At 45.9% G+C, this 22,982-nt stretch overlaps 2 protein-coding genes across 5 annotated transcripts in view; one reads left to right on the forward strand and one right to left on the reverse strand.

The window, feature by feature from the left end:
* The window catches only part of HEATR4 (HEAT repeat containing 4), a 77,444-nt gene that overhangs the window by 11,696 nt on the left and 42,766 nt on the right, over positions 1–22,982 (reverse strand). For 2 of the 4 annotated variants that reach the window (XM_029237562.1, XM_029237563.1), the window contains exons 3-16: positions 22,433–22,623; positions 21,269–21,409; positions 19,548–19,751; positions 18,065–18,208; positions 13,862–14,041; positions 12,823–12,983; positions 12,075–12,179; positions 9,879–9,997; positions 9,005–9,185; positions 8,370–8,439; positions 7,345–7,534; positions 6,585–6,663; positions 5,094–5,253; positions 3,448–3,662 (exon numbers count right to left, since the gene is read on the reverse strand). In XM_029237562.1, the coding sequence (XP_029093395.1) occupies positions 3,487–3,662; positions 5,094–5,253; positions 6,585–6,663; positions 7,345–7,534; positions 8,370–8,439; positions 9,005–9,185; positions 9,879–9,997; positions 12,075–12,179; positions 12,823–12,983; positions 13,862–14,041; positions 18,065–18,208; positions 19,548–19,751; positions 21,269–21,409; positions 22,433–22,623 (2,101 nt within the window). In that variant the 3' untranslated portion in view covers positions 3,448–3,486. Of the gene's footprint in view, positions 1–3,447; positions 3,663–5,093; positions 5,254–6,584; positions 6,664–7,344; positions 7,535–8,369; positions 8,440–9,004; positions 9,186–9,878; positions 9,998–12,074; positions 12,180–12,822; positions 12,984–13,861; positions 14,042–18,064; positions 18,209–19,547; positions 19,752–21,268; positions 21,410–22,432; positions 22,624–22,982 lie in introns of those variants that run through there. The other 2 variants (XM_029237565.1, XM_029237564.1) reach the window with 2 other exon arrangements.
* RIOX1 (ribosomal oxygenase 1) lies at positions 734–3,530 on the forward strand. Its single transcript, XM_029237566.1, has one exon. It carries the CDS (start codon positions 1,380–1,382, stop codon positions 3,483–3,485), a length of 2,106 nt encoding a protein of 701 aa, XP_029093399.1. The 5' UTR covers positions 734–1,379; the 3' UTR covers positions 3,486–3,530.

Below are 22,982 nucleotides of genomic sequence, written 5' to 3' on the forward strand. Positions count from 1 at the left end.
AGGCCCTCTTACAGCAAAAAAAAAAAAAAAAAAAAAAGAATGGCCCCGATTCCCCTGAGGAGGCGCAGGTCGGCCCCCTCCCCACCCCTGCCGCCCGAGTGAACTGGCTTGACGAGGGACCAAAGTTCCCCTGGACCAAGACGCTGCGCGCAGCTCTTCCTAAACAGCATGGGCAGCTCGGAGAGAACACGTGGGACTCAGAGTTGGTCTCCCGCAGCAGCTCAGGGACACAGGAAATTTTTTGGATGGACGCTCAACTGCCACGAAAAACAGTGGGGATATCGCTCACCTCTGCATCCCCGGTGTCTAGAAGAGCGCCTGGCATATGGTCACCTCTCAAGACCTTCTGAAGTAGGATAACACTAGACGTGGACTCTAAAAAGAATCGTAGGCAGCCTGTATATATAGTGAAGCTCCTCTGAGTCACTTTGACTGGAGAAACTTGGGTCACTTGGTTAAGCACAAGCCAATCATTGTGGCCAGGCCTTCCACAGTCTGGGAGCATTCACTGTGTTCTGCAGCACTTCTGGAGGCCAAGTGGAGGCCCAGCACAGGATGGTTCTTCAAAGGAAATTCAGTGTCTTTCGTCGGGGGGGGGGCGGGGGTGGATGGCCGGGATGGATGCTGGGCAGGTAGAGTCAGCATATGTTCACTGAATATGGAATTATTAAGTCAGAAAATATTCCTTTCCAGTTTAATTAAGAAGTAGCCTTGGAGATGAACTTCAAGTTTGAGCTGGATTAAACTAGCAAAGATGAAGGGAAGAAAAAGCAAAGTGTGCATTTCCTTGCAGGTTGATCGTGTCCTCTGAAACGTGTCCCATGAAGGCAGGTGATAGTCTGTTTCGTTGTCTTGTTTATGATTGTTACCCCGATGCCATCGCAATGTCTGTCACTTACTAGTCAGTAAACATTTGTTAAATTAAAAATATAAAAGAAAAAAAGAATACAAGTAGAAAAGTCTGTAGCTTCATTTTCAGAGAGAGAGCAATGACTGAAAATTTGTAATGGAGAGGGGAGGAAAGGAAGTTAGGCGGAGGAATTTAGGGCTTCAATCAGTCTGTAAAGAGACCCAGGTGGATCGAAATTTGAACCTAGAACTTTGCCTGAGGGCATTCCTTGAAACCAAGAATTGTGCGCTTTCTCATGCAAAGCTGCTGGGGAACGTGTTTTTCAGAAACGGGGACCTCCCGAGGAACACTGCAATTTCCAGACACTAGTTCAGTAGCTGACTTTCTTTCTCCTGGAGTCCCTGGCAACTTGATTTGTAAACTGTCCCCTAAATATGGAATCCGTGTTAATTTGGCAGGGACTCCACCGCTCTAGCGGGAAGCCATGCATTGAATTAACATTTTCTAAAGGGGCCAGCCGGAGGCGCCGATGGAAGAATGGTGGGCGGGGACAACCCAGAGGCGGCTGGAGGCCCACCCCTTTCCCAGAGTACACTGCGGAAGCCGACTACCTGAGCCGGCTTCTCGCCATCTCCCGCTGGGCTCGGGAGAGGGTAGGACCATGGACGGGCTCCGGGCTAACGCTGGGCTGCCGAGGCGCGGGCGATTGAGGCGCCGGCGCCAGCCACAGCCACATAGCGGGTCGGTCCTGGCCCTGCCCCTGAGGCCCAGGAAGATCCGAAGGCAGCTGAGGAGAAGTGTCGCGTCCCGGATGGCCGCGCTGAGGGCCCAGGCGCTGCCGAGCGAGGACTCGGAGGACTCGAGGGTGGAGTCGATGGTCGACGATCGCAGGGACCCGCTGGCTGGAGGGGCGGCGGCCCTCTCGGATGTGACCCGGCGGGAGCCGTACGGCCACCTCGGGCCCGCGGAGCTGTTAGAGGCCTCACCCGCGTCCCGATCCCTGCAGACTCCCCGCGCCCTGGTGGAGGCGCAGACCCCATCGGCGCGCTTGGTGGAGGCGCAGACCCCGCCGGCGCGCCTGGTGGAGGCATCCGCCCTGCCGGCACGCCTGGTGCAGGCCTCGGGTCCCCCGCCGCGCTTGGTAGAGACCTCGGCCGTGCTGTGCTCTGCCCAGCACTTGGCGGCCGCCCCGCCGTCCGTGGCTCCAGCGACGCTGTCGGGGCCGCAGGGGGAAAGCGCGGGCGGGGAGCTGCCCTGGGACTCCCCGCTGCAGCGCGTCTTGGCTGAGCTGAACCGCATCCCCAGCAGCCGGCGGCGGGCGGCGCGCCTCTTCGAGTGGCTTATCGCGCCCATGCCGCCCGACCATTTCTACCGGCGCCTATGGGAGCGCGAGGCTGTGCTGGTGCGGCGGCAGGACCACACCTACTACCAGGGTCTTTTCTCTACCGCCGACCTGGACTCAATGCTGCGCAACGAGGAGGTGCAGTTTGGGCAGCACCTGGACGCCGCGCGCTACATCAGTGGGCGGCGCGAGACCCTGAACCCACCCGGCCGCGCCCTGCCCGCCGCCGCGTGGTCCCTGTACAGGGCCGGCTGCTCCCTGCGCCTCCTCTGTCCGCAGGCTTTCTCCACCACCGTGTGGCAGTTTTTGGCTGTGCTCCAGGAGCAGTTTGGAAGCATGGCAGGCTCCAACGTTTACCTCACGCCCCCCAACTCGCAGGGCTTTGCCCCCCACTACGACGATATCGAGGCTTTTGTGCTGCAACTGGAAGGTAGGAAACTCTGGCGGGTCTACCGACCGCGGGATCCCACCGAGGAACTAGCCCTGACATCCAGCCCCAACTTCAGTCAGGACGACCTAGGAGAGCCGGTGCTGCAGACGGTGCTGGAACCTGGAGATTTGCTCTATTTTCCCCGAGGCTTCATTCACCAAGCCGAATGCCAGGATGGAGTGCACTCTCTGCACCTGACCTTGTCCACATACCAGCGCAATACCTGGGGCGACTTCCTGGAGGCTGTACTGCCTCTGGCAGTGCAGGCTGCAATGGAGGAAAACGTGGAGTTTCGTAGGGGACTGCCCCGAGACTTTATGGATTACATGGGGGCCCAGCATTCGGAGTCTAAGGATCCGCGAAGAACTGCTTTCATGGAGAAAGTGCGGGTCTTGGTTGCCCGCTTGGGACACTTTGCCCCTGTCGATGCTGTGGCTGACCAGAGAGCCAAAGACTTCATCCACGATTCTCTGCCCCCTGTGTTGACTGAGAGGGAGAGGGCACTAAGCGTTTATGGGCTCCCAATTCGCTGGGAGGCTGGGGAACCTGTAAACGTGGGGGCCCAGTTGACAACAGAAACAGAAGTGCACATGCTTCAGGATGGTATAGCTCGGCTGGTGGGTGAGGGAGGCCATTTGTTTCTCTATTATACAGTGGAAAACTCCCGAGTTTATCATCTGGAAGAGCCCAAGTGCTTGGAGATATACCCCCAGCAAGCTGATGCCATGGAACTCCTGCTCCGCTCCTACCCAGAGTTTGTGAGGGTAGCGGACTTGCCGTGCGACAGTGTGGAGGACCAGCTTTCCTTGGCCACCATGTTATATGACAAGGGGCTGCTGCTCACCAAGATGCCTCTAACCTGAACTAGTTACTCCTTGACTGCCAGAAACAAGACAGTAGTGATTCTCTCCTACCACCACCACTTTTCTGGGGGGGAAAATTCGTTCTTACCTTAATAACCATCACTGTGCTTACATTTACCTTTATGACTGCTTCAGTGTCACAGAACTCAGACGGACTTCTAGGAAACACCACCTCATCTAGGCACAAAAGTAAAAGCAGAAGTTGGAGGTGGAAAAAGGAGCTTGTTCTGAAGTAACCTTGATTCCTGATCGTTTGAGAGTACCAACTTCATCATCACCCTCAGGCTTCCGTGTACTGTGTGGCATTTGCTGTGTTACTCTGCTTGAGACATTAGAAGTTTTTATTTGGAATTTGCACCCTTCATTTGAGTTCTCTTTCATCAGTTTGGGGGGAGGGTTGGGGTCAGTATCCTGTTTGTTACTGTGAGTCTGTGTGAAAGTTAGAAAAGTTATTAAAATGCCAGAGAATGTTTTCCTTTTTCTAGGGCTAGATTATTATGTGGCATGGTCTAAAGAAACGTGGGAGGAGGGAGGTCGATAGGGAAAATCAACAGCTGAGGTGAAAGGCAACTTGGGACTGTTGTAGGATTGGGGCCAATTCTGCAACTTTGGGGGTAATTTATTCATTTTAATCATGTTACTCGAACCCCAAACAGCACAATCCTATTAGAAAAGTTTTGAGTATATTATGTTTTTAAAAGTGTATTAGAAAAAAAAAAAGTGTATTAGGGTTTTGCTCAGTGCTTGCTTGCATCAGTGGCTGGCACTGCTCCCAAAGAGACAGAATGTCACCTAGTTGTGCTGTCATAGGCCTCAGTCAGCCAACTTGTAGCAAGCTGGCCATGAGGGAAGGCTGGTGTTCAAGTTACTTTCCACTCTCATTTTTTTCTGGCAGTTGGAAGAAACTTCCCCAAATCTGGCAAGTGAATATTCTCATGGTTGGTGGAAAAGAGCCTGGTGTACCGGAAAGAGCACTGGACTTGGAAGCAGAAGACCTGGGTTTGGGGTGGTGGCTGGTGGGCAGCTGGCTGAATGACCTGAGGCTGCTGCTGCGCCTGGGCACACTGATTTTGTAAGTATGTTTTGGTACAGCTTGATGTCTACACCTCATCATTTAGGTTGTACCTGGAACTTTTAAGATCCTTTCACCGTAACTGATAGGTTGAGTTATATAAAGCTGAGAACTTTATGAAATCGTTTTTTTTTTAAGTTGCAAAAGCATAGATGTACGTATAATCTCACTTTCCAGAGGTAATATTACTATTCAAGGTTAAGCTTCAAGGATTTTTCTGAGTGCTTAACCAGACGTACACACGGCAGTTTTTTGTTTTGTTTTTCTAAGGCGTCCTTTTTTTGACCTAACTTTCAAATTGGTTCGATAGAATTACATCATTCTTTTTTTAAGGGGCAGATAGCAAATCAGAGCCTGGGGGAGGGGGACAAGGAAAAGATAACAGAAGGACTGAGAGGATGGTGGCCAAGAAGAAAAGAAAGTGTCCTTTCCTGGCTCTCATCCTACAGGGCTCACAACTAAGTCCCCAAACATCCAGTCACGAAAAAGGCTTGTTAAAGGAGTCAAGGCATAGGATTCACCCCTAGAAAACTTACCCTGAAAAGTTTCTTGGAGAAAAGTATGGAATTTCAGTGGTTTTTGCCCCTGTTTGGGTTGCATGTAAACACGTTTTGCTTCCTCCTTCACTTTTCCTATGACTGTCTCAATCTTGAATATTTTCTGTATCAACAGTTCCTTTTGGCTTAGTGTTTGAATCTGAATCAGAACAAATGTTGAAAAAAAAACTATACTAGGCTGTAAATCATCAAAAAGCGTTAATAAAGTAGGATTGCATCATGCTTATTAGTATTAGGTGGTACGTAAATGCCTGAGAACATTGTTCTCTGGTGATATTGGTTGGACATTTTTCACATCTGTTATTGAAAAATTTACTTTAGCTTGTTGGGCATGATGAAAGGAATCTGCTAAGAAATGCTTGCTTGATGTGAAATTGGTTTTGTGAATTATATGAAGAATCTTTTGCCTTTTGTTTTTTTTTTTTTGTGGTACGCGGATCTCTCACCGCCGTGGCCCCTCCCGCTGCAGAGCAACAGGCTCCGGACGCGCAGGCTCAGCGGCCATGGCTCACGGGCGCAGCCGCTCCGCGGCATGTGGGACCCCCCCGGATCGGGGCACGAACCCGTGTCCCCTGCATCTGCAGGCGGACCCCCAACTACTGTGCCACCAGGGAAGCCCTCTTTTGCCTTTTTAAAGTCCTTTTCCCTCGATTTTTCATCTCCTCTAACAGCTTTGAAAAATTAGAACCACCTGTTCAGTTAGAGTTCCTTTGGTGAAAGAGCCCAGATTAGGAATTAAGGAAAGTTTAGAAGGAAAAAGAAAATCTAGGGACTTCCCTGGTGGCGCAGTGGTTAAGAATCCACCTGCCAATGCAGGGGACATGGGTTTGAGCCCTGGTCCGGGAAGATCCCACATGCCACGGAGCAACTAAGCCCGTGCGCCACAACTACTGAGCCTGTGCTCTAGAGCCGGCGAGCCACAACTACTGAAGCCCGTGTGCCTAGAGCCCATGCTCCTCAACAAGAGAAGCCACCTCAGTGAGAAGCCCGTGCGCCGCAACGAAGAGTAGCCCCCACTTGCAGCAACTAGAGAAAGCCTTGCGCAGCAACGAAGAACTAACACAGCCAAAAAAAATTAATTAATTAAAAAAAAAAAATCTAGGGGGCCTATTCCAGTCCCTCATTCCTTCTTTATGCCTATCTGCAAAAAAGAAAGAACTTGGGTTTAGAGGATGGTGGGGAAAAAAAGGGAAGGAAAGGAAACAATATTTCAGAAACAGCTGATTTTGAGGGCTACTTGATAGGACTAAGGGGATTTTTGCTTTGTTTTACTTTTTACTAGTAGGATTTTATAATCCCATCTTGCACAGATGTATTTTGTATCTTCAAGTGAGATACTGTATCTGGGGCTGTAGAAAGTATTTCTGTGTTGGGGAAGAGGGTATGTACATGCTTAGGGGGAAAAAGGGGCCTGAGGAACCCTTGAGAGCCCTGAATTTTTTCTTGAAAACATAGCTTGTACTTATCTACCCTGTTCTTGATCTTCTGAAGCATTTCTTGGTTTCCTTCATTTTCTAAGTTGAGTGTCTTCATTGCGTGGTGAATTTCTCTGAAAGGTAAGAAGGACTTCTTAGGCTGTTCTTCCTATCCTTAAAGCATGGAGGTGGAAAATACAGGACTTGGAATCAGACAAGAATCCTAAGTTCCAATCCTAACTGCAGTTTTGCTGAGCTTTATTTACAAAAATTGTATGATGCTTAGCTTGTAGGGGTGTTCTGTAGTTTTTGAGATGATATACTTGAAGGTACTAGTAGATATTATTTATTGAACACCTTTATGACAGGTACTAACATGTTATCTCATTAATCATCACCACAGACCCATAAGGCAGACTGCCGTCTGCGTTTGATACATGAAAAAATGGGCTCAGAGAGTTTAAGTAACTTACCCAAACTCACAGAGCTAGCACATGTCTGAGCTGGGGTTCAAATCCTGGTCTTTTTGACACTAAAGCCTATCGTCACTAAGTAGGCACTTGATAAATGTTAGTTGAATAAAAAAACCCACCTGGGATGATGAACAAGTACGTAAACTACATGAGCTTGACTTTTAATCTAATTCAGGCCAGTTTTTCTGTTACCCACTTGCTAAGTAGATGAATGGCCCAGGTGAGCCTGTGCTTTTTACAGCCATTAAGCAGCCTGGAAAGGCAGGCACATACTCTGTTAACAAGGTTGGGAGAGTTGGCAGTACAAGAGGTCACGGCAGGAACCAGAGGGTTAGTGCTTACTTTAGAACAGCATCATGGTTCTCTAGGAGCAGCACGTCTAGGAAGGTGTCCCTGACTCGGTCTCCTTGAAGTTTGAGGGCTAGGATGCTACGGCAAGCCTCTAGTCGTACACCTGGTGATTCTTCATAGTGGATAGCCCAGAGCAGGAGGTCTGTCAGTTGGGGACTCACGTGGCCAATTTGTCCCAAAGCTGCAGAGATTAGAGGGCAGCATGTTCCACTGTCACTTAAGATTGAGTTTGTTATATCCTAGCATCCAGAAATGGCCTTATTAATAAATAATAATAAGGTATAGGCAACCACTTGCTAAATTAAATATTGCAAATACTAAACTAAGTATTTTGTCTTTACCTTCCCTTTTAGATGACAATTACCATTAGAATTTTAGGAATGGGTTAGAATAGGACATTATCCCCAGAGAATTCCCAGAAGGGGGGTATTCCATGCCATCCTTGTCCATTAGGATGTGAGAATATACTAATGTACCTATTTATCTAGGAATGAGATATGGGATAGATAACTCAGAAGACCAACCTAGTCAAGGCAGGGTAATGGGGAAAGAAGGCACAATTACTTTGCAGCTTAACCCAGGGCTGATTCTTAAAGGGACCTGTCAGAGAGAAACAATGCCAAAAATCCCTAAAAAGAAACTCTAGGAAATTTGAGGGCAGGATTTTAGGTTTGTAGCAGTCTTGAATCTGGTCTGACTTACAGAGTCCTATGGTTGAAACCTCCAGAGAAAGCAAGTATATCCAACAGTGGATACCTACTTGGAACTCATACCTAATTCTGTTGGCAGGGATTGTCCTGTCAGCCCTTTGCCTTAACGCGTTTGACATAGACCTAGACGCCTTAACTAAAAATTAAAAAGAACAAGAAAATAATCTTTAATTTCTCAGGCAAGGAACTTCTGAGAAGCTGTGATTATCCCCTCCCTTACACTCTACTCTCTTCCTAAAGAGATTCTGGGGATCATCTATACTAAAATACGGGAAGGTTGAGGAGCTGGGGCCACTCCTGTAATACCTCGAATGGCAAAGGCCTTGATTTTCCAGCAGGGATCTCTCTGTATGAGATTCAGAAGGCATTCAAGGACCTGGGATGGATAAAAGGCAGTGCTGAGTGGAGAGAATCAGAGCAAGAATGAACCAGAGACAGGGACCCCTCTTGCCTAAATGTGCTTTAACTGGAAAAGTGGCCTTCTATCAAATCTAGTGAAAAAATGAGCTGGAGCCAGAAGTACTGGCTTAGGCGCGGAGTGCTCTTATCTCCTATCTGTAGATTGATTTTCCCAGCTCACAGATCTGTGGCCATATAGGCTTCTTTTGAATACCTCCATCAGGTTTTCCACTAATAACTAGGGATTATAACTCGATTCACTGGAGTCGATCCCTAAGCCTATCAGCACCCATGTAATGAGAAGCTAGTTAACTGAGGTGAGAACAGGATTCAGGGGTGTGCTCTAAAGTGAAGTCTAGGCTGGCTTGGAGCTAAGTGTGGTCCAAACTGTTGGTGTGGCCTATATAGCTCCTCACCTTCCTGGTTCTGATCTCTCATTCTGTGTCCCCACAGAATGGTGAGCATGCTATGTACGAATGAAGCACAGGGTAATGCCCTCTTGGGTTAATCAGGTAAGATGGGTACATGTCTCCTTGACTCACCATATTATCATGGATCTGCAGGGCACCAGCAGCCAAACAAGCTGCCTGCCGAACTGCCGTGAAGTCATCAGAGAAGCAGTTCAGAAAGCTTGGGAGAAGCTTGGCGGTCATGAGCTTGAGCCCACGAATCAGGGAGAGGGCTTCCACACGCTCCTGGAAGTTTCCTTGGCCCAGCTTGACTCTGTAAGGCACAGGTGCTTTTATTTTCCCTCCTTAAACTTTTGGTCTCTCTCCCTACGCCCACCCCCAGTGCCCTCAGGATAAAACCCAACTTCTGTATGCTCTCCATTATCCATTCCCACCCTTTCCTACTTAGCCTTTAAGTTTCACCAGATAGACCTCAACTGTTTTATTTACTTGAATCCCTATTACCTAGAGTATGCTAGGTGCTAAACTATGTTGAATGACTGAATAAAGGAAACTTTAAACATGGATCTCTTGCTACAGTCAAGTTCTCTTCCCCACTGCCCTCACATGTGCCATGTTCATTTCTGTATTTGGCTCCCAGTATGGAAGGTCTTACCTTCTCTCTGCCTACGTAGTCTTACCCATCCTTCATGAAACTTGACTTTGCTAGGCATTTGTGTATCTTGCCTGTATAATCAGAATCATGGCATACATTTGAACTCTCAAACATCTAAAACAGTGCCTAACACCTAGTGGGCGTTCAATTAATGATTCTTCCCTTAGCTACATTGTTAGTGTCTGTAGGGGCTGTTAATGTTTTACTTTATTAAAAAAAAAATCCTGCAATGGGATCTATACAATGCTGAGCAGACAGAGCAGCTTAACAAATGCTGGCTGGCTGGAGCCCAGGCTCCCTGTACACTTTAAGAATAAAAAAGCTTCTTTCTCCATGTTGACAAGGTCTTACCTGATTGTGTCATGCACCTCTTTCCCAAGGCTCATTTGTCCCAGAGCTTGGGCAGCTGCTTGTCTCACTTTCTTATTCCAGTCACTCAACATCAGCTGGATCAACTTATGTTTCATATCCTACACATAGGTGTAATATTAGCTACCATTTATTACCAAGTCAATTTTGTACTTGGCACTGTGCTAGTAAGTATTTTTACCCATCACGTAATCCTCCCAAACAATCCCATAAGGCAGATATGACCATTTATAGGTGACAGAATGGAGGCTTAGATTTCTTGCCCAAGGTTAACCTGTTGAGTGCTGGAGCCAGGACTCAGACCCAGGCCTGTTTTTGAAGCTTATGCTTTATTTATTCATAAATTTATTTTATTTATTTATTTATTTATGGCTGCGCTGGGTCTTCGTAGCTGCATGCGGGCTTCAGTAGTTGTGGCTCATGGGCTCTAGAGTGCAGGCTCAGTAGTTGTGGTGCACAGGCTTATTTGCTCTGCAGCATGTGCGATATTCCCAGACCAGGACTCGAACCCATGTCCCCTGCATTGGCAGGTGGATTCTTACCCACTGCGCCACCAGGGAAGCCCAAAGCTCGTGCTTTAAACTACTGTATTATATCGGGGGCAGCATAATCTGTACTTGAGACTCTTAAAATTTGAAAGTGATACATTAGTAGGATGACCAACTCATTCCAATTTGCCTGGGACTTTTCCTGGGTTTAGTACTGAAAGTCCTATGTACTGGACAAGCTAGGACAGTTGGCCACCCTATGTGTTAGTACGTCTCTCAAAGGGAAAGGGACGAAGGTTACTAGTTGGTGATCATGTAATGTGCCCAAAGCTATTCTCCCTGCCTGAAACATCTCGCTTTTCCACCCCTATCTGATACCTGATGTTTTCCTGTTCTTTTAGGATTGAACTCAAAAAGCATCTCCTCAGTGAACTCCTCTGCCTTCTGTAAGCAATAGGAAATCTCCATACTGCTTTACAGCTACTTCTGTTATCTTTGCATCCCGAGTGGTAGCATGCTGCCCAGCATGTAGGATGTGGTCAGAAACTGCTTGCTTACTGCATGAGTGAAAGGACTGATGGACATATTGCTTAACCCCAGCAGTCTGATTTGAAGTCCTCATCTTTACCCCGTCCCCTGCTTGCTCTGCATGGCTTTTTACTTTCAGTTGGCCATCCTGAGTAACAAGTGCTGAGGAGGTGAATGTGCAAATTAATCAGATGTTGTTAAAATGGTGTTGTTAAATTCAGGTTCTGATTGAATTGACCAGAGGTGAGATTTTTCACTTCCAGCAAACTCCCGGGTGATACCTATGCTGCTGGTCCAAGACTTTAGCAGCAGGGTACTACTATGGCAGTCGAGGCAGAATTAACCCAGACTAGAATTATACTGAGTACACTGAATGGCCAGGTTTTGTGCTTCCCACATCAAAATGTGAGGGTCAAGATGGAGGGTGCTCTCTTCTCGTGGGAATGGCAGTGTTCTGGGCCATTTTGGAGTTACTTAGTGTTATAAGGAAAAGATAGTGGCACATAGGAAGAAGGGAAAAATCCCATTTGGACAGCTGAAGTTGATTTTAAAATAATGGCAAGAAGGAGGTCAGGTGAAAGCCTAAATGATGGTCAGGGTTTCCCGTGCCTGGAAGTCTTTTTTTCAGTTCTGTCCCAAGTCTTGCTCAGCTGACCCACACTCCTTCCTTCACAGAACTTTAACTGATAGGTTCAGCCCACACTAATCTCTCTCTGAAAAGTTTTTTGAGTACATTACATTTATCACTTGTTCTTGAATCATTTGTGTATGTTAGTCTTGTTACTCTAACTCTAATGTCAGGTTTTTGAAAGTAGGGACAGTATTGACTGATACTTATAAAAGTACCTTGATGTGGAGGCAATGTCAAATTACTATAAAAGTTTCTAAACTTTTCTCTTTTTTTTTTCTTGCTTACTTCATTGTAGGTAGGTTACAAACAGTTTGTGGACTGCCACCAGGCTGAGAAGCAGTGTCTTAAGTAATAGAACAATATGCTGGCATTTGAAGAGAATTCTGGGTTTAGGAGTAAGAGGTAGCAGTATGGGAACAGAGATCTGTTTGGCAAGAATGGGATACTAGATAGCAGCAAAAAGTGGAAGAGCTCCCTAGCTCAGTTTTGCTTAGACTTTCTGTCCTGGAAACACAGGAAGAGAAGGCTTACCACACTGACATTTCCACCAATCTGGGAGAGAGCTCGGCAGGCTACAGTCCGGTCTTTCCATTGATGGCTATTCAGCTCCACGGCAAGCATGGTATGTATCAGGGTCTGAGGAAATGGAAGACGCGTATGGATATCCGTGATCACTTTTAGAGATGCTGGGACCTTGAAGAAGTTATATCCTAACCTGGCATCCAGCATAGTTAATGTCACAAACACATGAGATGCCCGTTGCTAGCAAAGGAGAGTGGGTTTACAATGGGGCACTCTTCCATCCAAGCCAACTGATTTCTGGGGAACAAATCAGGGAACAATATACAGATTTAGTAATCTGAACAGAAAATTCCTGGGACCTTCTCTTCTTTAATTTAACTATCTTTCCCCCTAAAATGATTTTTATATGCCTCAATCTGTGAGTTTCACATTTCTACTGGAAGTAAACAGAATTGTAGGTCTGTGTAGTTTTCAGTGGTAAACTTCTAGCAGAAGCAAATTCTGCATATCACAACTTTTCTTGCCTACACAGTTAGAAACCATCTGCAGCCTACTTTTCTCACCTTTCTCAGCTAGCTGTTGTCACTCTTCCTTGTATACACGCCGGTTCACCCACACTTAGTCCGGTTTTACCTGTGCTTGAGATTATCCCTACCCAACCACCTGCATTTTCAGTTCCTTACATGCACCGACCTCAAAGACCCAATTGTTCCCCCCAAACTCGGTTTCTTCCTCTGACCCTGTAATGGACACATACTGTCTTCGCACTTAGATGGCTCAGGAGCATGCAAGACTGTTGCTCAGTGTCCTCATTCTTCTTGTTAAACAGCTGATGGAGGATCCTCGTAATCACAGGGTAAGTGGCAGCACCTTCCAGAGCCAGGCACTGAGCTGCAGCCCAGCTGTCCACGCTATTACCTGCCACAGTGGGGTGAAAAAGGAGTCCAGAATGGCGATCTCTTCTCCCCACAGAGAGAGCAGCCTTTGGGTTGGTACACAAGGCTGCTACCTGCCTGATATCTCACTTCCCTCTGCCCCCTGTCTCGAAATTCAATCCCTTATTTAAATCACATTTAAATGGATTGTATCAAGGTTCTAAATATAGACTGAAAATCTTAACCTGAAAAGTCAAATCCTAATATGTTTTTGTTAGGTAACAGCAGGAAGGCACTTCCGGCCTGGGTGAGAGACACAGTTGTCCCTCTCACTAGAGATTGGGGAAGTCTGTAGTGGAGGCTTTTTTAAGACAGATGAATTAAATTGTTGAGTATCTCCGTGCCGAAGGCCAAACTGGTCAGCCAGTTGTCCTCCACCCCTGCCGCCACGCAAGGAGCAGGTACATCTTTCAGACAGAGCATTTGGGCACCTTGGGCCTATCATCTGACAGAACCTTTTTGCTTGTGTTACTCCAGCAATGCTTGTGGACAATGCCTGTGAGTTAATGTGCAAAAATGGAAGCAAGATGTGTTCAAGTGGTGATTTAAAAAAAATTTAGAACGTATTCTTTAATATTACATTATATTTTCAATTGAAAATCTGGTTTACGAAAGGGGACATGGTTTTTGTTCAAACACACCTATGAAACGTTTAGCCCAGGTACCACTAGGTGGCAGTGTACCTATTTTGTAAAGTACCTGGGAAGAACAAATCTCTGAGTATCTAATGGAATCCCAGACCCAATACAGTAGACATCATAGAGCATGATGGTGGAGAGGAAGGGATTAGGAAAAGCTGATGGTGAGCTGTCCTCTCTTTACCCCATATTTCCAGGTCAGAAGTAACAAGGAGTTACTCACCCTTCAAAAGGGCAGTCTGCATGATTTCCCGGGCAAGAAGATTATGTGACTGTATGGCATATTGGCATACTGCTGCTGCCATCCGCACATTGGCGTTCTTGTCACAAAGAGCAGCCTTTAGGGGGGCCTGTAGAACCTCTGGCAAGTCCTGGATAGATGGAGCTTTGACGGTTTCCTTGTCTGTGATCAAAAGAAAGCCAGTAAGAGGGTGCTATCTAGCCCCTTTGCTTTTCTCTGAAACAGAGCTTTTTCCTGTAGTCACATGGTGGCCAACCTCAGTCTCAGTTGCAGGTGCTTATTGCTTCTTAATATAGAGTTTAGCAGAGCCCCTACAATGGGCAGGATTTTAAGGCTGACTTTTGTGCTGGGTATTCCTGTTCCCAATCCTTTATCATCTGGCCTCTACAGAGCTGTATTCAAGCCAAAGGAGAATGTTTCCAGCTAGGCTATGGTGACCATCACCATTAGTTTTAGTGATGAAAATCAACCTATTTATATATTTTTAATAATAATAGCAAATATATTTAGGTAGTGCTTTGCTGCTTATATAGTGTTTCATATTCATTATCTCATTCAGTCTTCTAACCCTCATTGAAGTAGGCAAGGCAGGTATGACTGCAGAGCTCACCTGAAATATGTGTATTGCAGGAGTCCTTTCAGGTTTAACTACACAGTCTCACAAGACTATCATAGGCCACGCATGGCACTAATCTTTGGAAGGAAATAGGATGGAAGCATAGTTTGCCAACAGGACATTATCAGGCATTCCTTTTGGTAAGAGTTCTTGAGGTGGTTTGTCTAGCATTCCATGGAGCCTTCGGGGGACAGCTCAGGAGCATGGAATCGATCCCCAGGTATGTGTCGTATGTTCCACCACAGTTATTATCTCTTTTATAGAACAACTCCATAGATATAATTCCAAGGTCCTCAAAGGGCATGCTTTGACAAGTTACAGCATTCATGGGAGCCCAAAGGATGGTGCCTCCTTCAGGCCTGTGTATTTCACTTTACAGTTCTTCCCAGTCCAGATGTAATTTATCAGTCAGCGTTCATTTTTATCATAAGCAATGTTGCCTACAAAGATAGTTCCTATCCTTATCAGGTTATCGGGACAACAGGTAGGCATTTAACTAAAGCTCATTTCTCAAGTAAGAGGGGAAAGTGTTTTGTTAACCTTTTGTCCACAACCAGTTTCATTTTATAGATAAGGAATTTGAAGTTCAGAGAGGTTAACTGACTTCCCAAGATGTGGCAGAGCTAGTTCTATAGCTAAGGTTTTAGAATTTCTGATCTGTCCTTTTTGCTACTACTGTGGGCCACTGTGCCATCTGTTAAGAATGGGCTAGGTGGAAATATGTGCATTTCAGGGGAACAGATAGAAGTCAATTATTTCAAGAAATAATGAGTAAGATAATTTTCTTTGGGAAGTTGTGGGGAGGAAACAAGACAAATCAAAATCTAGACACCCAGGGTCTTCCCTGGTGGCGCAGTGGTTGAGCGTCCGCCTGCCGATGCAGGGGACACGGGTTCGTGCCCCGGTCCGGGAAGATCCCACATGACGCAGAGCGGCTGGGCCCGTGAGCCATGGCTGCTGAGCCTGCGCAGCCACAGCAGTGAGAGGCCTGCGTACCGCAAAAAAGAAAAAAAAAAAATCTAGACACCCAGGAAGGGGATCCCATGAAAGGGAATGACAAAGGTATTCTCTAATGTATGTGCAAGATTTGGGGATAAGATGATATCTCTTGCCACCTATTGAAGGTTTTCTCTATGTGCCAGGCACTAACACACATCATCCCATTTAATACCCAAGGAAATAAGCATTTAAAATAAAGAATGTGTACATGTAGAAGCATATTAGCAGGGACATCAAACCAAGTCTGGGTGGTGGGGCAGGGAAGACTCCTCAGAGGAAGTGATACCTTAGCTGAAAATTGAAGGGCATGTATAGAAGTTAATCAGGTAAAGAGGGAGAGGTAGAGTTTCCCAGCAGAGGGAGCAGCAAATTTGAAAACCTGGAGTTAAAATGCCCATATCTGGAACTCAGAAGACAGGAAATAAGTGAAATGAAACTTTAAAAACCTGACAACTTTGTAGAGATAAAATTAGTTCCCACCTCTAAGAAGTTCCTTGTTTGGTAGAGATGGCAGAAAAGTAAACAGACAATTATGACAGAATGATAAATGCTAGAGCAGAATAATATCAGGATGCTACCGGACTTCCCTGGTGGCACAGTGGTTAAGAATCTGCCTGCCAGTGCAGGGGACACAGGTTCAATCCCTTGTCCGGGAAGATCCCACATGCCGTGGAGCAACTAAGCTCCTGTGCCACGACTACTGAGCCCACGCGCTGCAACTACTGAAGCCTGCGTGCTGCAACTACTGAAGCCCATGCACCTAGAGCCCATGCTCCACAAGAGAAGCCGCCGCAATGAGAAGCCTGCGCACCGCAGCAAAGAGTAGCCCCCGCTTGCTGCATCTAGAGAAAGACCTCATGCAGCAACGAAGGCCCAGCGCAGCCAAAAATAAAAAATAAATAAAATTTTTTTTAAAAAGGATGCTACCATCCTTTTTAAGAGAAGAAGTATCAGCCCAGGCTTCTCACAAAAGGTGGTATCTGAGAGGGCACTTGGAGGTTAGTAAGAGTCAGTTGGTTTTATGTCCTTTCAGCAGCATTTTATAGTTTCTGTCATCTGGGTCCTGTGTCTTGTTAAGCCAGCTCCTTGGTAGATTACAGTTCTGGCTCTTGTAGATGGGAAATTTTCCTTTTTAACTGCTTATTGCTAACAAAGAAAAAACTATTGACATTTCTTTTTCAAAAGATTACAGACCATTGGGAAAAATGGCCAAGTCCTTAATTCATTTTACAAGGCTAGTAAAAACTAAAACTTGATAAAGATAGTATAAATAAACACAAAACTACCGATTTCACTTACAAATGTAGTAAAACATTCTAAAATATTAACAAATCAAACCCAGTGGAGTAGTAAAAGAAAGATCCATTAGGATTTTTTCTGAGTTTAACAACAGAATTCATTATATCCACAAATTAAAGGAGAAGAAACTAGAAAATGGCTGGTAAAATTCAACACTCATTTTTGTAATAAATAGAAAAGCTCACATGTATGTTGGCATATGTTTGTAAAAGCATAGGGAAAATGGCGGAATGCCAAACTAAACATTGGTTACCCTGGGGAATGGCATGGGGGTGGGATTGGGACCGGGAAGTGAGTTGGGGGAAGGTAATCACCTCTTTTTTTTAAAAATCTTTTTGTCTGCACTGGGTCTTTGCTGCGTGCGGGCTTTCTCTAGTTGTGGCGAGCGGGGGCTACTCTTTGTTGCAGTGCGCGGGCTTCTCATTGCGGTGGCTTCTCGTTGTGGAGCAGGGGCTCTAGGCGCGCGGGCTCCAGTAGTTGCGTGGGCTCGGTAATTGTGGCTTGCGGACTCTAGAGCGCAGGCTCAGTATTTGTGGTGCAGGGGCTTAGTTCCTCTGTGGCATGTGGGATCTTCCTGGACCAGGGATCTAACCCGTGTCTCCTGCATTGGCAGGCAGGTTCTTAACCACTGAGCCACCAGGGAAGTCCCACCTCTTTTTATACTCCTCTGTGTTGACTGATAATGACACTTTATATTTCTTTCGTAATAAAAAAAATGTTTAGCAAGCAGAATCTGTAGAATTTATTGGTCGATTAATTGTGGGAAGAAGAAAGATTTTATCCAGGATGACTCCCAGGGTCCTAGCTCAGAAACTGCATGGATTGTGGGGATGCCAATTGCGATGTGGAACGTGGGGAGGGGTCTGTGGAGAGGGTGATGAGTTCAGTATGGGACATGTTGAGTTTGAGATGTGCTGTCAAAAGAAGCGCTAAAATGGAGCCGGGAGAAAAGTGTGTGCATTCACACACACATACACATACTTTTTGGGTATTATGAATGGGATCTCTCAAGGTAGAACAATGTGAACTTACTTGTAAGCTACTGAGCATCAAAGGGTGATGAAATTCGTGCAAAAAGCACTAGACTAGAAGTCAGGAATTTTAAATTCATCTCTATTGCTGATAAGTTGTGTATATTCGGGCCAGTCTCTGGGTCTTGGTTTCCATTTTGTGAAATGATCTCAGATAAGCTTCAGGGTCTCTGCCAGTTCAAAATTTCTATGGCTCTGCGAATTGCTTATATTCTCAAGCAGTCCAGTTCTGGCTCTCACCTGAGTCCCCCTGGCTGATGGCAATACGGGGCCGTTCTAAAGCAGCTGTGGCACAAGTGATGATGGCTTGGATGCGGATGTCATCATGGATGTCCACCAAGCTCTGCAGCAGGCTCTCTATTGTCTTATGGTGCCACTCGATGACTTTACCATGAGGAGGAAAATTAGAAGAGAACCACCTGGTTAGGGCTAGATATTGTGCTGCAGGCAGGTGACAAGAAGTCCCCTTCCCCTAGGACAATTCAAGCAGAACAGCTCAGAAGAATAAAGGGCTCCAGAGATGGAGTCCTGTCCTGAGGGAAGTTATTTCTCTTATGATCCAAGTACCCTCTTAGGTAGTTCCCAAACAAAGCTCCTAATCCCATCCTATATTCTTTTTTTTTTTTGACTTAAATAACTCTTTATTGTTATCACCTGGTAAATAGTTAGGTACAATAAAACATAGCGGTTAAGGGGACTCTGTCATCAGACATACCTGGTTTGGAATCGCAATTACTAGCTATGTGACCTTGGACAAGTTACTTAACCTCACTGGGCTTGAGATTTCTCATTTGTAAGATGAGAATAATGCTGGAACCCATTGTATTGAGTTACGTTGAGTGTTAAATGAGTTAACTGGACAAAGTGTTTAGCAAAATGCCTGCAAGATAATAAGGGCTCACATGTTATGGTTGTGGTTATCATTAGGTTTCCTTGACTTCTAGGGCTCTTCCATCTGGCTTTCAAGGGCTTCTTTTATTGCTAACTGCTCTCTTTATAGCTTTGGAGCTTTTATTTCAGTGCTCCCACCACCTGTAGGTGCTCCCCACTGGTAGCTTTTACTCAGAATCTTTTTTTCAACTCTTTTTTTGTTTACCTGAACCAGTTTATGTGATGGATCACCTCTCTTTTTCCTGCACTAACTAAACTAGTTTTTCATGTTCTGAAAGCCAGCAGCCCTTGAGTCCTCAAATCTTGCAGCTTTCAACACTCCTTGCTGGGCCCTTCCTCTGTCCCAGGCACTCAGCGTTCTATTCCCATATCGCTGAAGGCAAAGTAAATATATGATAATCCCAAATTTACAAATGAATTTTGGAAAAGGTTTGTATATACCATAGCCAACTGAAGTTTCTTTTGATCACTGCATTTCCATTGCTTGGGCAGCACATTTCACCCTTTCTTTCACGCATCACTTATTGAGTAAAGTTTCAGAGGTCAGTAAGATAGGGTCTCTGCCTGTGAAGAGTTCTCAGCATAGTGAGTTTCCACAAATTACTGATGTAAAACCTGCCCATGCAAAAAGTATCTAGATAAATGCAACTGTCATTGTGTGAAAAGCTCTTTTCTAGTCTAACCTTGATGAGGCAACCAGATTTTTATGTCTCACAAGAGAGGGATGGATTTTCAAAGATTGAGAAACACTAGTCCAAGGTGAGAACCTCCTCCTTCACAAATAACATGCTGATATGTCAGGACCCCCACCCGCCCCACCCCCTTCACTCACTGAGAGCCCAGGCCATCTTCCATTCCTGCAGCATCCTCCGCAGGACCACCAGTTCCCAAGTCACGTTCTCCTTCAGTGACTCTGACTGCTTCTTCAGTCTCCTGGTCTTCATGGGCATGTCCTCCTCACCCACCTGCAGCAGCAGATCCTTGGCCAGTATGGGCAGAGCTGTCCAGCGCATGGCTCCTTTCACAGGCCTGCAAGCTGTGCGGGGCAGCAGTATGAGGTATTCTGCCCACTGCCCTAAGCGTGTGTTCCCAGCCAGCATCACATTCCTATTCCTGGCTGGCACTAAGGCAAAACAAAACTGTCAAGAGCCAACTTTCCTGTGATTATGTAGGAAACTGAGTACAAGTCCCATAGGGAGTTATGACAAGTCCTGACTACAAACATGATAAAGCCATGATGATGGGGCAGAGAAATTTGAGGAAGAAAAGCTGAGATACATATAAGCCTTTTTATAAGTTTAATAAATCTTTAGGAATATAAATATGTTTATATGTAACAACATTTGCTCATAAAATTCAATATTTGATATATTGCCATTTAAAGTAGAATGTAATTGGCCATTAATTCCTAATTTATTAAGTTTTCTTTTTAATGTTTTTAATTTGGGAGGAGGAATGGTGCTATAAGCTGCTAAGTGTTTACGAGTGCCTTGCTATAGGAATGATTAGTGTCTCAGTTTTAATGAGGCAGCTGAAGCCCTGGGAGGTGACTTGCTAAGACCCAACCCAAGGCTTTGCTACATGCTTTCTTCACTGCTTTATAATCATAGCCCTCAACAAAGGAGGAGGCTGTGTGAGTTTGGTGGAAGCTGCCCACATCTGCCATCATTAGCACCTCCTCTGCTCTAGTGGCTATTGCCTCTAGAGCCAGGCAGCACTAGAGACAGAGGTTTGGGGCTGGTGGGAAAAAGAATGGTTCACTATTGCTGCTAGTTTCTGCACACCAGTGAGCCCATCTGAACGGTGACATTGCAAAAAAAAGAGTCATGGGGAATGGAGACGTAGTCTCTGGAGGATGGGCACTTTTTTTTTTTTGCGGTACGCAGGCCTCTCACTGTTGTGGCCTCTCCCGTTGCAGGGCACAGGCTCCGGACGTGCAGGCTCAGCGGCCATGGCTTACGGGCCCAGCCGCTCCGCGGCATGTGGGATCCTCCCAGACCGGGGCACGAACCCGTGTCCCCTGCATCGGCAGGCAGACTCTCAACCACTGCGCCACCAGGGAAGCCCGAGGATGGGCACTTTTTGTTTCATAAGTTTATTTCTTGGTTAACTCCTTTCCCTCTACCTAACCTAACTTACAGAATGAAGGATGATGTACTCATGAAACAGAAATTTGAAACACAGGTTGATTCTAGGGCCTGAAGCAGGTATGGGCCTGAGAATGGAGTGGGAGGGTAGAGCCAGCCCAAAGAAAAAGGGCAGAGTGCTAGATCAGGGGTTTGATGTACTTCCTTTGGAAGCATTAAGGTGGGATCTGTCTTATTAGGAATTACTGGCCCTAAACCACTTGGTTGCAACTAAGTTCCATCTCATTTCAGCTGTATGGGCCACAAAGGCTTTTCCTGTTACAATTAGTATTTTATAATTTTATGAGATGATTTTTAGTAGGAATGGACTCCCCTAGATGCTGGTGGTGTCCCAGCCTATGAAACAGGAGCCTTAAAGAACTAACCCCACTTCCACCTTTACCCCCATTATCAGCTTCATGCTTACATGGTTCAGGAACTGGCTGGGAGGTCCACCTTTCTGGGGTTTCAGGGAAGACCTTAGATAGCTGCTTGTTGTATCGATTGAGGTTTTCCAGGAAAATTTGGTCTCTCTTTGCACCAATCTGGTGGATGATCTGGACTTTATCTGTGAACATATAAATAATGAGTCCCTAGAACCCGCCTCCTTCCTCTCTTCTGGGTTTTTGGTCACCTGGATCAGACCCAGTTTCCTTTTGCCCTACTCTAAGCCTCTAGGACTCATGACTACCATGCTCTGGGGGTATCCCTTGAAGGTGACTGTTGCTTGGAAGTATGACCTGGTGGCCTCATAAAAGCCTGGAAGCCAAGTCAGAACCTAACTTACAGGCATTGTCCCCTATGAAAAGCTAGATACTAATGAAGGGTTACCTAATTCATCTCTTATCAATCATAAATACCTTTGTCTGAATAATTTTGTTAAACATTTTAAGAAGACTTTCAGTTGAAAGCAGTTTCGGAACAAGATGGGGGTAGGGAAGAATAAACAGCTTGGAACGTGCAATCCTAGATTGTGTACCCTGGAAGCCCAGGCATCTAAAGGATAGCAGGATGGAAGGGGAAGGTAGTGGACATTCATGGGTATTGGACAAGAAGCACTATATTTCTTGTCTACTTAAAGTACATTTTTGTTAATACTGTTTTACAAATAAGGTATGTAAGGCTCGGACAGCTTATATAATTTGCTGAAGGTTAGTAGGAAGGGGCTAAGCCAGGATTTAAGCTCAGATCTCCAGAGCCTGTGGTTGTTTTTTCCAACATAGCACCTCATTGGGGGAATTATCTCAGTGAGAGAAGGGAGAACAGAGAAGAGGTAGGTTGTTCCCAAAGCTGAATCTTGCTTACTTTGCAATCCTACCTCCACTACCTCTTTAGTAAACATAAAGGGATAGAGAGAGGGGAAAGAAGAAGAAGAGTTTCCTTCCTATCAGATACCTGCCCCCGTCCCCGGCCTCCACCCCACAAACCCAAAAAAAACCTCACGTGCTAGTAACCAGGAGGTGTCAACATGAACACTTGGTTCATCCAGGGCCTCTCATCCACACCCATGACTGTTTTATCCCCCAGCTACCTTCCACCTCCCTGCTCCATGTCCCCCTAGGCCCCCACTACAGGGCCCCAGCTCCATTACCAAAGTAAATCTCCTGTTCAAAGGTGTTGTCTGTGGAGTAAGCAAACTTTCCAGCTCGGGGATTCACCTGTCGGAAGCGGCTCTGCCTTGGGGGCTGGTAGACACTCCCCTTTCCATCGATGTCCTCAGCAGTCTTACTGATGCCAGGCATGCTTTCAACTGTCTGCACTTGCGGCAAGTAATTGGGCAATCTTGGAATGAGTGACATGGGGAGAAAAGGGGGGACAGGTAGCTTTAAAACTGGTGCCCTTAGAGGGTGCATGGACTTGGGGAAGGGAACCCGCCTCCTACATTACCTCACTTTACCTATTGTGTGTGTGGTTATTTAGTGGACAGACTGTAAGCTCTTTAAAGGATAGGTCCGTGTCGGTTTCATATACATTGTATTCCCAGCACTTTGCAGAGTGCCTGGAAAGTGGTGGCAATGCAATTTATATTTGTCCAATAGATGAATAAATAAATGTTTCCACTTTAGTTCACTTTTAGGAATCAGGGATGTTATAGCTCCAGTCTTCCTTCCAGTTATAAATGAAAAGGAAGCAATGTGAGA

Source organism: Monodon monoceros, unplaced genomic scaffold, assembly GCF_005190385.1.
Source record: "Monodon monoceros isolate NGI ecotype Baffin Bay Population unplaced genomic scaffold, NGI_Narwhal_1 Super_Scaffold_21, whole genome shotgun sequence".
NCBI classification, from domain to species: domain Eukaryota; kingdom Metazoa; phylum Chordata; class Mammalia; order Artiodactyla; family Monodontidae; genus Monodon; species Monodon monoceros.

Coding starts and splice junctions, on each gene's coding strand:
- RIOX1 (XM_029237566.1), top strand. CDS start 1,380: ATGGAAGAATGGTGGGCGGGGACAACCCAGAGGCGGCTGGAGGCCCAC.